Below are 14,882 nucleotides of genomic sequence, written 5' to 3'. Positions count from 1 at the left end.
ATTAGTGAAAATATGTTAAATTGACTTAAATTGAGCTATATATAGTTAAATTTAGTTATATTTAGCTAAACTTAGTAAAATTTAGTGAAATTTATTTAATTTAAGTAAGATTAATAAAATTTGTTTGAATTAAGTGGAATTAAGTTAAATTCAGTAAGATTTAGTTAAATTTAGTTGAATTTAGTAAAAAAAATCGCTTAGTTTATTTAGATAACTTTGGCTAAATTAAGTTATATCAAGTTGAAATTAGTTACATTAAGTTAAATTGACTAAAACTGACTAAAAAAAATAATTAAAATTAGTTACATTTAGTCATAATAAGTCAAATTTATGCAAATTAAGTAAAATTTAATGAATTTTCAAAAAATTGCGCTTTATTTATTTCAATTTAGTTAAATTTAGCAAAATTTAATTAAATTGAGTTATATTAAGTTAAATTTATTTATATTTAGTAAAAATTAGTTAAATACAGTTGAATTAAGTAAGATTTATTTAAATTTAGTTAGATTTAGTCAAATTTAGTAAAATTTAGGTTGATTTGATTAAATTTAGTTGAATTTAGTTATATTTAGTCAAAATAAGTGAAAATTAGTTAGATTAAGTAACATTTAATTAAGTTTCGTAAAATATCGTTTCATCAATTTAGTTAACTTTGATTAAATTGAGTTATATTAGGTTAAAATTAGTTAAATTAAGTTAAATTGATTTTAATTGAGTTATATTTAGGTCAATTTAGATAGAAAAAGTTAAATTGACATAAACTTAGTCAAATTTAGTTAAATATAGTTAAATTTAATAAAATTTAGTTGAATTTAGTTACATTTAGTCAAAATAAGTAAAATTTAGTTAGATTAAGTAATATTTAATTGAGTTTCGTAATATTTCGAAAATTTATTTCAATTTACAAAAAAATTAGTTATATTTAGTTAAACTTACTTAAATTTTGTAAAATTTAGGTAAATTGAGCTATATTTAGTTAAATTTATTTATGTTTAGTTAAACTTAGTTAAATTTAGTTGAATTCAATTGAATTTAATAAGATTCAATTACATTTAGTTGAGTTTAGTTACATTTAGTTAAAATAAGTAAAATTTAGTTAGATTGAGTTAAATTTAATCAAGTTTCGTAAAACATAATAACGCATAATTTATATCAATTTAGCTAACATTGGCTCAATTTAGTCATATTAAGTTCAAAATAGTTCTATAAAGTAAATTTAGTTATATTTAAATACATTCAGTTAAAGTTACTTATATTTAGCTAAATTAGGTTAAATTTGGTTAAATTTATTTTAATTTAGTTAAATGTAGTAGAATGTTAAAAAATTTAGTTAACAAAATTATGTTGAATTTAGTTGAATTGATCAACATTTATTTTAATTTAGTTATTTTTTATGAATTTAGTCAAATTTAGTTTAATTATGTCAAAGTAAGCTAAATTAAGTTAATTAAGTTAAATTATGTAAATTTAGTTAAACTATGCAAATTCAATAAAATTCAGTTAGATATATTAAAATTGAGTTAAATTTTGTCGAATTAATTTAACGATTTGTCCAATTATTAAACAAAATTTAACTAATTATAGCCAAATTTAACTTAATTTAACTAAATTTATCTAATTTGGACTTAATTCAAAAATATTCAACTGAATTAAACTAAACTGAACTAAAATTAACTAAATTTAAATAAACTCAACTAAATTACATAAATTTTTATATATTCGACTTAATTCAACTAAACTTAACTTTATACAACAAAATTGAACTTAACTCAGCAAAATTTAACTGAATTTTACTAAATATAAATGAATTTTACTTAATTAAGCTTAATTTAACTAAATTTAATTAAATTTACATAATTTGAGTAAATTCAATTAAATTTACATAATTAAACTGAATTTACATAATTTAACTTAATTCAGCAAAATTAAATGGATATTTTGCAAATTTATCTAAATAGAACTTAATTCGACTAAATTTAACTAAACTGAACTTACTTCAACAAAATTTAACATTGTTCTACAAAATTTAACTAAATTTTACTATATTTAACTGAATTTAATTTAATTTGCATAATTTAACTTAGTTAACCTACTTTCACTTAATAAAACTAAATTTGACTCACTGCATAAAAAATAACTGAATTAAAACAAATGTTGATCAATTTAGCTAAATTCAACTTAATTTTGTTGAATAAACTTTATTATATTCTACTAAATTTAACTAAATTTAAATAAATTTAACTTAATTTAACTATATTACTTACATTTAACTGAATTCAAATAAATTTAACTAAATTGAACTCAGTTTAACTAAATATAATTAAATTTAACTAAGTGTATCTAAATATAACTCAATTTAACTGAATTTAACTTAATTTAACTAATTTTAACTTAATTTAGCCAAAAATAACAAAATTTAAAAAAAAAAAAATTATGCGAAGTTTTTCGAAACTTAATTTAAATTTACTTAATCTAACTAAATTTTACTTATTTCAACTAAATGTAACTAAATTCAAATAATTTTAATTAAATCTTACTAAATTCAACTTAAGTTAACTAAATTTAACTAAGTTTTACTAAACACAACTTTTCTCAACTAAATATAACTCTATTTTAGTAAATTTTACTAAATTTAACTAAGTTAAACTAAATTTAACTCAATTGAAATAAATTAAGCGATATTTTGACTAAATTTAACTTATTTCAATTAATTCTTACTAAATTTACCTGAATTTGACTAACTTTATTTTTACTAAATATAACTCAATTTAACTTAATAAAACTGATTTCAACTTAATATAACTTAATTTAACCAAAGGTAACTAAATTGAAATAAATTAAGTGAAAATTTACGAAACTTTATTAATTTTTTCTTAATCTAACTAATTTTTACTTATTTTGACTAAATCTAACTAAATCTTACTAAATTCGACTGAATTTTACTAAATTTAAATAAATTCATCTAAATAAAACTAAATTTAACTAAATATAACTCAATTTAACTCAATTCAACTAAATTTTACTTAATTTTGCTAAAGTTGACTAAATTTAACTAAATTGAAATAAATTAAGCTAAATTTTACGAAACTTAATTAAATTTTACTTATCTAACTAATTTGACTTATTTTGACTAAATGTAACTAGTTTTAATTAAATCTAACTAAATTTAACAAAATTTAATTTTTTTTTAAATGAATTTAACTAAATTTAAGTCAATTTAACTTAATTGAATTAGCTAAATCAATTAAAAATTCAATCAGATTTCGTAAAATTTAACCTTATCTAACTCAGGGGTAGCGGCTTCGGCTGCCGATCCCGATGATGCTATGAGACGCGGGTTCGATTCCCGCCTTATCCACTGAGCTTCTATCGGATGGTGAAGTAAAACGTCGGTCCCGGTTTCTCCTGTCTCGTCAGAGGCGCTGGAGCAGAAATCCCACGTTAGAGGAAGGCCATGCCCCGGGGGGCGTAGTGCCAATAGTTTCGTTAACTCTATTTAGACAAATTTAACAAATTTATCTATATTTGTCTTAGTTTAACTGAATTCAACTAAAATTAGTTTACTATAACTGAAGTTATCTAAAATTATCTAAATTTAACCAAAATTAACAAAACTTAGCTAAAATTAACTGTATTTACCTAAATTTAACTGAATTAAATTAAATTTAACTGAATTTAACTACATTTGACTAATTTTAAACGAAACTTAACTAAATTTTAATAAATTTAATATTTTTTCCTGAATTTTACTTAATTTAACTTATTAATTTTTCTTGAATTAACTAAATTCATATGAATTTATTTAACTTTATTTAACTTAATTTAACTTCATTTAACTTTATTTAGCTCTATTTAACTAAATTAAACTTGATTTAACTTGAGTTAACTTAATTCATAACTAAATATATCTAAATTTAACTAAATTATTCTTATTGTAACTAAATTTAAATAAGTTTAACTAAATTTAATCAAATCCAACTAGATTTTAATTAATTCACATCAATTTCACTCAATTCAACTTAATTAAAATAAATTTAACTAAAATATACTAAATTCAACTGTATTTAACTACATTAAACTAAACTTGACATTTAACTCAATTAATCTAAATTTACCTTAATTTAACAAAGTTTACCTAACTTCAACTAAATTTAATAATTACAACTAATTTAAAGTTATTGGAACTATTTTGGTTACTTTTGTAAAATAAGTTTATCAAATTTAGTAAATTTATTTAAACATATTAATCCAACTTTTATTTATATAAGCTAGTTTTAAATAGGTTTATTGGCTTTTATTGTAATTTTAAGAATCCTTTGAATAAACGTTTTAATCTGTTTTGTTTTTTTGTCACCCTATTTGTATTGATCACCCTAACCGCTCTAAACTGAATCCGGAAATACTAAAGAAGAAGAAGCACCCCCAAAATGTGCCCCGTTCCGCCATCGTTTTTTTGCCCGTTATCGTGGTCAAAACGGGCCCAAAAGCGTGCCACAGACGGGCGTAACACAGCGGCCAAAATGCGTAACGCCCGCCTAAATGTTGCATTCTGGCACGAAAAAGGCCACAACGAGGGGAAAAAGCGTGCTGAAAATCGGGCCCGCTTTCAGGCAAAACGTCCCCGCTTTTTGGCCATTTTCCGCCCATTTTTCTATGTGGGACGTGGTCCGTTGTGGGAATGTTCGTGCGTAGCAGTCTTCCGGTTAGTCACTGGTTGCTTGATTGAAGCTCTCCGTCCCTTGGTGTGTTCCTGTAATGCAGGAGCGCCAGCTGTATGTCAGACCCATCGTTGTCGCAACGCTTGAGCAGAGATTTTGCTGTTTGTACGAATCTCTCCGACAGCCCGTTACTTTTGGGGTAGTGTGGACTTGACGTGATGTGATCGAAACACCACTTCTTGGCAAACTGGGCAAACTCAATGGACGCATACTGGGGGCCGTTATCTGTAATCAACTTCCTTGGAACTCCGTGCGTGGCGAACCAGCTTTTCAGCTGATTAACTACTGATTTGGTGGTCAATTCTCTCAATTTGGCGAAGTCAAAAAATCCGGAGTAACTGTCGGCAATCAGTAGATATTCATCGCCTTGGAAATGAAACAGGTCAGACCCGACAATTTCGAATGGCAGTGTGGGAATCTCGTGGGTCATAACTTCGTGTTTCTGGTTGGATTGTTGGTATCGTTCGCAGGTAGTGCAAGACTCCACGGTGTTGGTAATGTCGCTGCTCATTCCTACCCAAAACAGCATTTGCTTGGCTCTCCTTATACATCCTTGCACGCCAGTGTGCCCAGCGTGTACGTACTTCAGCATCAGTGGACGCAAACTTCCTGGTACAACAATTTGGTGAGCTCGGAATACCAATCCTTCATAGTATGAAAGTTCGTCTCGGAAGGTCCAATACTTGCGGATGTTGTTGGGTACCAGCAGTTTCTCGTGTGGCCATCCATCCAAGATGGTTCTTGACAGCTGGTTCAGCTCTAGATCCTTCTGCGTCTCTTCGACGAACTCCGCCTTCACTGCCTTGGACATTTGGAGAACGATATGAACTTCGAGTTCATCGGTCGGGTCGTCCTCCTCCTTGTTCTCTACGTCTCTACTCAAGATGTCTGGTAGCGGAATGTCTGACCCTTTCTTGTAGACGACGTACGGGTTGTACTGCATCACATCCAAGAGAATCCGTTTCAGTCTGGGTGGAGCGCGATCGAGAGACTTCTTGTAGATCGACTCGAGTGGTTTGTGATCTGTCTCTATTGTCAGCGTCTTCCCGTAGACGTACACATGGAACTTGTTGCATGCGTAACGCATCGCGGCCGCTTCTTTCTCAATCTGCGGGTAATTTTCTTGGGCCTTGGAGAGCGACTTTGATGCGTAAGCGATCGGTTTGTTGTTCTGGAGAAGTACTGCTCCAAATGCCTTAGAGCTTGCGTCGACTGACAATGTAACCTCAGCGTTGACATCGTAGTAGGCCAGTACTGGAGGAGAGACCATCAACTGCTTTATTTCTTGAAAAGACTGTTCCTGCTCTACGTGCCAGACCCACTCTGTTCCCTTCACCAACAGTTTTCTCAGGGGTTCCGTGATGGACGATAAGTTGGGTTAATTAAAATTAAGGTTAAAATTAAGGTAAAAAGGGTGGTTTTTTCATGAAATCCTCACATGTTATATATTTTTAGAAAGCATATGAAAAGACCTTTTAGGTGGAGTAAGAATTTTCAAGATCTGACTTACCTATCTTAAATTACAAACAGTTTAGTCAGTGTGTGTTTTAACAGTGTGGTCTGAATTCACATAACCTCAACTGGTCGGGTCTGATCGCCACGAAAAAGCCGTGTAGAGAGATGCCATTTTCCTTAAAGGCCGTGTCTGTATAATCTTGACAAAAAGTCTTTAGGTAGTCTGTTATTTTTATTAGGACCTCTTAGGTGCTGCGATCACGTTAGGGGAGATCCATAAACCATGTGGACACTTTAGGCGGGTTGGAATCACTCTATAAATGAGAGGAAGGTGGATTAAGTAACGTTTTTATTGTAGTTTTCAGAACTTTTGCTATCTGAGACACACTCCTATGTCGAAAACACAAAACCACAGTCGAGACACGCACCACTACAGGTGATTGAGGTGTAGAAAGCCCGCAAAGCTATTTTTTCAAAATTCATTTGAAATCCTTTACGGGCGTACTAAGAGTCATTGTACTCAGAAAAATAAGCTTAATTGTTGTGAACAATAATATCACAAATTTAAGCTGAATTCAAGGACTCAATTTTTAATTTAACTTTAATATTTATCAGATACATAACAGTAGAGAACGACCGTAATTTTGATTTAAAAAACACAATTGTTTTTCAAATGTGATTTGGTAATTTATTTGAAATCACGACCATTTACAGTGCATATTTTTTATGAAACGAGTTCAATTCAACGTCAAGATTAATAATACTGTGCAAAAAGTTAGTATTCAACGACAGGACGAGGGCGGCGCCATGTTCGTCTCGCGCCGTTCCTTGTTCAGCTTCTCGAAAAACTCCTTGATGTCCTTCTCCGTTACGACCTGCTGGTTGGTGACGAATGTGTCCAGGAACGATGCCAGCCGATCCTTCATCAGATTGTAGCCGGACAGGATCTCCACCTGCTGCACCCGTCCCATCTTGTTCCACATTTGCATTCCCTGCTCGTAGGTGCTTCCGTTCTCCTCGCGCTTGGCGCGGCCATTCTCTTCGTACCACTGCACGGTGTCCTTCTCGTCGAGCAAGAACTCCACCTTCAACTTCCTGTAGCATTCCATGCACTCGGTGCAGCGGCAAAGTTGCTTTCGCCAGCCATCGTGCCAGAACGTGGCCCCCTTCTTGTACGCCTTGTCCCCTTCCTCCAGTGCAGGCTTCGAGCAAATGTCCAGCTTAATTCGCTTGCTTTCGTTCAGATCTTCCTCCGACTCACTCGGAGCAACGCTCGTATCAGCCGCTGTGGCCACAGAATCGTCCAGCCCGGTCACATCCAGCTGAACCGTTTCGTTCAGCAGCGTCCGGTTGCAGTCCTCGAGCTTCCCAACGTAATTCCTCAACGGAACAACCCGCTCCATGCACAGGTGGCAAACCATTTCCGCATAGTCCTTCGAGTTCTTCGGCTCATCGTTCTCCAGGTGGCGCGTGTGGTACCAATCCTCGCACACCACACACTGAATCATCTCGTCCGGCACCGTATCTTCCGGATCCGGATACGGCCGGTGGCAGGTGCAGTAAAGCCCACCAAAGTTCTGATTGTACTGATTGCCCTCGTTCTCATCCAGTTTGATCGGGTCCAACTTGCAGCGCACATCCGGCATCCGCTTACCCCCGCAATCGCACCGGAAGTTCCGCTTTGTGTACAACTCAACCAGCTCGTGTCCTTCGTGGCAATGATACGAACATGCCAAGCAAACTCCCGCCCGCTTCTCCTCACCAACGGCACTCTCTGGCGAGCACGTCACACAAGCATACAACGCCTGCCGACCAATGTAGCCCTAGAACAAATTCAAGAAATTAAACCAAACCCTCAAACGGAACCTTCCCCCAACTTACCAGCGCATAAGTACAGTTCTTCTCGTCGGAACCGCCGAGCACGGCGTCACTCTCCGCCTCCAGCTCGTTCTGCTCGTTCAGCACGTCCAACATGGTCACGGAGGATTCGTCCAGCTTGGAGCTTCCGGACGATGCCGTCGCATTTTCCTTGGAGTCCATTTTGCAAAACTTTCTTCTTGTCGTTTTCTGAAACCCGCAAGGAGACAATTGTTACAATTTCACTTTATTTCGATGAAAAGCTGGCTCTTACCTTCTGTGCGGGAACTTTTTTCCAGTTGAAGACGGCGAAAAATACAGGAACGAACAGGCAACTGGAGCGCGGGAATCGACTGGCAACGGAATGTGTGTGATGAAGTGAAGGAGGGGAATTTCGATTGTATTTTGTCCGCGAAAAAATTTGTTTGTCAGCTGGCGGCGCTGTCAAACGGATACACGTTCGCGAGAAAAGGATTAAATTTCTAGTTTTTACCCAACTTTCAGTAGGCACAGACCTGTTTTGCATTTTACCGAACCCAAGGGGCTAGACACTTAAATATGGTCCTATAGCTATATTTTAATTTTAACATATTTACGATGAAAACATGCCCGTGATTCATTATTGCGACTATGCCGAAAAAGACACGTGGCATACCAGCCTTAGAACGACACGCCGCTCGTTCATCAAATGTTTGTGCACGTACAAAACGTGATAGCACTCAGAAAAATAAGCTTAATCGTTATGTATAATGAAATCTGCAATCTAAAATCATTTTAAGCACATTGAGTTTTTCTGGCATTCTAATTCTAATTTTAAGAATTTCTGTATTGAGATTTGCAAGCTTACAAAAATACTAATATATTTTTAACAAATATATATAACCAATCCATCCTCCCAGGTTGAAATTATCATGCGCCCCTCATCATAGTAATATTTACTACACAGTTCATTCAATTGGGTACTAAAGCCCTATGTCAATTTTTATGTACAACGGTATAAAACACGATTAAAAACCATTTCTGATCACTTTTTTTCATTTTAATGCAAAATTTTTTTTTGACAAGACAACATTTTTTCGATGGATCAACTATGGTCCCCTTGGAACGAGCTGTCAAGTAGGAACTTTTCTGTCAAGAAGGACCGCGAGGTTAATTTTTCAAAATTGATTTAAAAATCCATTTTAAACTCTTTGTGGTCGTACAAAGGTTCATTGTACTCAGAAAAATAAGCTTTATCGCTGTAAACAATAATATCAGCAATCTAAGCTTCATTTTAGTACCCAATTCAAGCACAACACGAACGAAAAAAAACTCGGTGAGTATTCTTAATTACAAAAAAAATACACTCAGAAAAAATGTTTTGTGTAGTCACCGCTTGTATGCTATCTTGTGAAACAGCTGTTCGACGGCAACATTTCAAAAGGCATCACATTTTGACACTTTCTGAGTTATTGCATATTCTGAAAGTATTTGTAATAAGCTACCTCTCCACCAAAAATTAGCAAAAAATACTTCAGTAAAGTCCGTCTAATAATGATTTTAAATCAAGTAACATAAACAACATCTCTGGCATCAGCAAAAAAAAAAAACAAAAATAATTAAATTATTCGCTCTACAGCATTGCCTTGGCGTTCTCGATTACGAGATTCCTACTCGAAACTAGGTGTCCGAAGGCTTGATTGTTGAGGCAATTTCAAACCTCTTTTTACACCTTAGTTTCCATACACCCCGGGATTCAAACTGACGACCTTTGGATTGTGAGTCCAACTGCCTACCAGCGACTCCACCAGGACAGGACCCAGGGAGACGACTCCTGCACCTGGACTGAGCTAACGATCTGACCTTTTTAGGTTAGTCCGGGGCCAACATTTACTTCCCGTCCGACAGAAGGCAAATCTCGTCTCAAAAATTGCCACCGGGACCTTCTGGGATCGAACCCAGGCCGATTGGGTGAGAGGCAATCACGCTTACCCCTACACCACGGTCCCGGCGTCAGCAGTGCCTGTTTATATAGCCCTGTCAACCTGTCAAATAAAAGACTACATGAACCTCGTGACGAAAAAAAAGCATCATGAAAAAGATGCCATGCACATTTGCCGACGAAAAACGAATCATAACAAAACTTCCCCTCCACTTGCAAAAAGCGCCATGTACATTCGGCGAAGAAAAACGAATCATAACAAAGCTTCCCCTCCAATGACAGCAGGGTAATATAAACATTGGTGATTTCAAAAGAAAAGTTATGTTTGTTTTTCTTAAATATAATGAAATCAATGTTTTATTGAATATGGATGATCAAGTAACAATAAAGCAATGTTTTTCGTTGTTTGTTATCAATAGCACACCTTCTTTTGCTTTCATATTAACCCACCGGCAGTCGCATACGTGTACTTTGTACACACTTTGTAAGGGTACTTGTAAGAAATGGTGGAATTGAAAAATGATGCTCAACAGTTAAATGCGTTTTTCTCAAATCGCACGGTTTGTACATGATGCTTTTTGAAATGTTGCCGTCATGTTGATTTATTGATTTTTAAATTTTTAGCTTTTTAAATTCGATGCCAACATTTCAAAAAGCATCATGTACAAACCATGCGTTTTGAGAAAAACGCATTTGAATGTTGAGCATCCATTTTCAATTCCCATTTTAATATAAAAGCAAAATAAGATGTTCTAATAATAACAAACGATGAAAAACGTTGCTTTCATTGATACTTGATCATCCAAATTCAATAAAACATTATTTCCGTAATTTTATTTGAGAAAACCAAACATAACTTCTTTTGAAATCACCAACGTCGATATCACCCTGCTGTCATTAAGCGGGACGCTTTGTTATGATTCGTTTTTCTTCGCCGAATGTACATGGCGCTTTGTTCATGATGCTTTTTTTTCGTGACGAGGTTTATGTAGTCTTTTGTTTGACAGGTTGACAGGGCTATATAAACAGGGACTGCTGATGGCAGAGATTTTGTTTATATTACTTTATTTAAAATCATGATTAAACAGACTTTACTGTAGTAATTTTTGCTCATTTTTGGTGGAGAGGTAGCTTATTAAGAGTACTTTTAGAATATGCAATAACCCAGAAAGTGTCAAAATGTACATGATGCCTTTTGAAATGTTACCGTCGAATTTTTAGATTTTTAGATTTTTATATTTTTAGATTTTTAGATTTTTAGATTTTTAGATTTTTAGATTTTTAGATTTTTAGATTTTTAGATTTTTAGATTTTTAGATTTTTAGATTTTTAGATTTTTAGATTTTTAGATTTTTAGATTTTTAGATTTTTAGATTTTTAGATTTTTAGATTTTTAGATTTTTAGATTTTTAGATTTTAAGATTTTTAGATTTTTAGATTTTTAGATTTTTAGATTTTTAGATTTTTAGATTTTTAGATTTTTAGATTTTTAGATTTTTAGATTTTTAGATTTTTGGATTTTTAGATTTTTAGATTTTTAGATTTTTAGATTTTTAGATTTTTAGATTTTTAGATTTTTAGATTTTTAGATTTTTAGATTTTTAGATTTTTAGATTTTTAGATTTTTAGATTTTTAGATTTTTAGATTTTTAGATTTTTAGATTTTTAGATTTTTAGATTTTTAGATTTTTAGATTTTTAGATTTTTAGATTTTTAGATTTTTAGATTTTTAGATTTTTAGATTTTTAGATTTTTAGATTTTTAGATTTTTAGATTTTTAGATTTTTAGATTTTTAGATTTTTAGATTTTTAGATTTTTAGATTTTTAGATTTTTAAATTTTTAGATTTTTAGATTTTTAGATTTTTAGATTTTTAGATTTTTAGATTTTTATATTTCTAGATTTTTAGATTTTTATATTTTATTATTTTTAGTACAGAAAAGAAAGCTATTTTGTCTTTAAATAATGACAAGAAAAGTAAGTAGTTTTAAGACGGAATTGCAAAAAAAAGTTTATAGAGCATTCTACGTGTGCATGTACTGCTTGTACGTACGCGAAAATAAAGTAAGGTTAAAGGCTAGTATGCAGATCGGAAGGAAAGGGGTCAAGAAACAGCTTTACGAACAGCAGAACAAAGGAGAAAGAGCGATTTCTTGGGGCTTTTCTTCACCCTCTTTGGCTTGCTTCCGCTGCCGCTACTGCCCATTTGAAATTTTTCTTGACCGATTCCTTCCGAAGTGCGTATACCGCTTAAATTTTGTCAGCCAGCAAAACCAAATGGTGCGCTAGTGTGCGTACGCGAAACGTCATAAAGCTCTTTTGAACCTTATAGAGCTATCTAAACCCGATCCCACACACACTAGCACACCATTTGTTTTGCTGGCTGGTACAAAATTTAACCTCACTTTTTTGCGTGTACGTACACTCAAAGTCAGAAGTATCCCTCAAAAGGGTACTTTCAATCCTCAAAAAGGATACTTTCTATCCTTTTTTAAAGTTCACTCGGCGTCACCCTTTTAAAAGGGTATGTCAAATTCAGTACATTTTCGATACCCTTTTAAAGGGTGACGACGGGTGAACTTGAAAAAAGGATACTTTTTACTTTGAGTGTACACGCAATAGAGTTATCTAAGTGCGCATGTATTGCGTGTACGTACACGAAAAAGATTGAGGTTAAATTTTGTCCGGACAGCAAAATCAAATGGTGCGCTAGTGTGCGTGAGCTCGAGCTTAGATAACTCTATACATGCGCACGTTGCTAACTCTATTCAGCAAAAACTCGGTGTCCATCCCCTACGGCACAGCTCTACCCATTTTACCGCGCGCGTTTGACAGCTTGCGTCGATCGCAAAACTTTTCCGTTCCTGTTTTTCTCCCGTCATCGCGATTCGCACCAGTTTGAGTTGAGATTTCGAACGGATCGGACGTGTCTTCCTCGGTCGGTCAGCTGTTGCGCGTTTTTCCTTTTCCTTTCCTTCACACTACCCAGCAGCCCGAATTGTTTCCTGAAAAGTGTGGGGGGCGCCGCGGGTGATTTCGCGGAGGAAAAAGGTTTTTTTTCAAGCTCTAGTGTGTGAGTGCGAGTGTGAGAGAGAGGGCAAGTGTGGAAAATATTTTTTCTTCGATGAAAAAAAGTCGGTGACTGGGCGAAAAAGAAAAGAGAGAAAAACCTGTGTGTGTGGGGAAAATCTTGCATAAGCTTTTCGTCCTTTTTTGAGGGCGCTGTCGATCCAGATTCCAGCGCACCCAGGAGCAGTCCACCCCGGACGCGGACGGATTCGCAAACGCACACACACGGTAGGTCGCAACACGAAATTCCGCAGCGCAGTTGGGAAATCGCGAACAAAAAAAAAAAAACGGCGAAAAGAACGAGTGCGATACGTCAAAATGGTCGACCATCATCGTAGCAGGCCGTGGTCGATGAAGATGGGTTTTGTGTTTTTGTGTTCAATTTCTGTGAATCACAAAAGAGTGGAGCACGGCGAGAAAATTTGTGTTTTGAACACAAAATCCCGTTTTCGGTCGGAACATTGCAAAGGGGCGTAGAAAGTTTTCAAAACAAATCATTAAGTTGAACGCACAAGTTGACCTATTTTTAATTCCGTCGAAATCCTTCTAGAGTGAGATGCTTCAAAAAACGTATTTTTAAACACTTTTCACTTTGCTTTTCTTGCGTTGCGGTGATCGACCTGCGGAAAATACTTTTTTCTCCTCTTTTTTTCGCATCAAGCTGATGTTTTCACTCGTCAACAGGGCGAGAAAAAACTGCGTTTTTTCTTTACTCCTCACAAGTCTTGTTTATCCCATTCTCGCTGAACGTTGTCGCTCATTTGCGTAAATAAATAGAACTTGTCGAAAATTGAATTTCGGCATGATTGATTTGTTTTGTTCCTCCGGAAGTGGCCACCGGAGTCCAACCCACAACAAATACAACAGCGACGATGACAACGATAGGTGATGATTTATTGAACTCTTGAGTATTGATTTTTGCCTGCCAATGGCCACAGGTCAAGGGTGTTTTCTCTTATTTTGTTCCGCCCTTCGTCATCATAGTCGTCACTGCCGACTGGCGCACGGGAAAATCAATGTCAGGTATTGCTGCCTTCTGGTGGCCACTTTTGGGTACGAAGGCAGCAACGAACGAACATCGATTCGTGATGGGGAGTGACTCAAATAAAAGATCGATTGGCATGAGCACGCTGCAATGATTCATAATTGAAGCATATTTCGTAATATTTTAAGCTGTGTTGAAGAATATTGATAAAAGTAACCCTGCAAAAAATCCAGTACATAACCAAGAAATAACACATACTTATTTAATATTTCAAAAAATAATCTCTTTATTTCCGGTAACGGAACCGATCTCACGACCTCTTCATTGGAAGTCAAATTAAAAATATATATTTATTCTTGTAAATTGTGACTATTTTTTCTGAATTCAGTTATTACCTACAAGAGCGTTTGGTGCGGTATGTCCACGCACTCTTGCTTCCCTGTAAATTCTGTAAAATGTGTTCCGTTCACAGAATCCTCTCTGCGTTAAACACAACGCAGTAGGGCTGGCCGCTTAAATTTTTGTATTAAATTTCCGGGTGTTCTCGGATGTACTGCAATTGTTAATATTGACAAGCAAAGCGCTTGGGCGTAATCAAATCACAAGGCTTTCCAGCATGGTTTCATCGGACTGGCTGCGTTTGTGTTAGATTAAATGGATTGCCTTGGCGTTCTCGGTTGCGAGATTCCTACTCGAAACTAGGTGTCCGAAGGCTTGATTGTTGAGGCAATTGCAAACCTCTTTTCACACCTAAGCTTCCATCTACCCGGGATTCGAACTGACGACCTTTGGATTGTTAGTCCAACTGCCTACCAGCGACTCCACCGAGGCAGGACCCAGGGAGACGGCTCCTGCTCCTGGACTGAACTAACGACCT

General features: G+C 34.6%; 3 protein-coding genes across 5 annotated transcripts in view; 1 reads left to right on the top strand and 2 right to left on the bottom strand.

The window, feature by feature from the left end:
• Positions 1-4,707: 4,707 nt before the first annotated feature.
• Positions 4,708-5,988, bottom strand: LOC119766515 (uncharacterized protein K02A2.6-like). The gene has a single exon (XM_038251109.1). The coding sequence runs from the start codon at positions 5,986-5,988 to the stop codon at positions 4,708-4,710; it is 1,281 nt and encodes a 426-aa protein (XP_038107037.1).
• Positions 5,989-6,838: 850 nt separating this feature from the next.
• LOC6033645 (putative E3 ubiquitin-protein ligase UBR7) lies at positions 6,839-8,485 on the bottom strand. The gene is made up of 3 exons (XM_038251159.1): positions 8,305-8,485; positions 8,055-8,240; positions 6,839-7,996 (listed from the first exon to the last, which is right to left on the bottom strand). Exons 2-3 carry the CDS (start codon positions 8,211-8,213, stop codon positions 6,956-6,958), a joined length of 1,200 nt encoding a protein of 399 aa, XP_038107087.1. The 5' UTR covers positions 8,214-8,240; positions 8,305-8,485; the 3' UTR covers positions 6,839-6,955.
• Positions 8,486-12,835: 4,350 nt separating this feature from the next.
• Positions 12,836-14,882, top strand: part of LOC6033644 (E3 ubiquitin-protein ligase Ufd4) — a 55,235-nt gene continuing 53,188 nt past the window's right edge. For 2 of the 3 annotated variants that reach the window (XM_038251151.1, XM_038251150.1), the window contains exon 1: positions 12,836-13,002. The gene's annotated coding sequence lies outside the window, so the exon portion shown is untranslated. Of the gene's footprint in view, positions 13,249-14,882 lie in introns of all 3 variants that reach the window. The other variant, XM_038251149.1, reaches the window with a different exon arrangement.

The sequence above is a fragment of the Culex quinquefasciatus genome, chromosome 2, assembly GCF_015732765.1.
Source record: "Culex quinquefasciatus strain JHB chromosome 2, VPISU_Cqui_1.0_pri_paternal, whole genome shotgun sequence".
Classification (NCBI taxonomy): Eukaryota; Metazoa; Arthropoda; class Insecta; order Diptera; family Culicidae; genus Culex; species Culex quinquefasciatus.
Note: the sequence above shows the minus strand (reverse complement) of the source record. Positions and strands in the feature narration are given on the sequence as shown.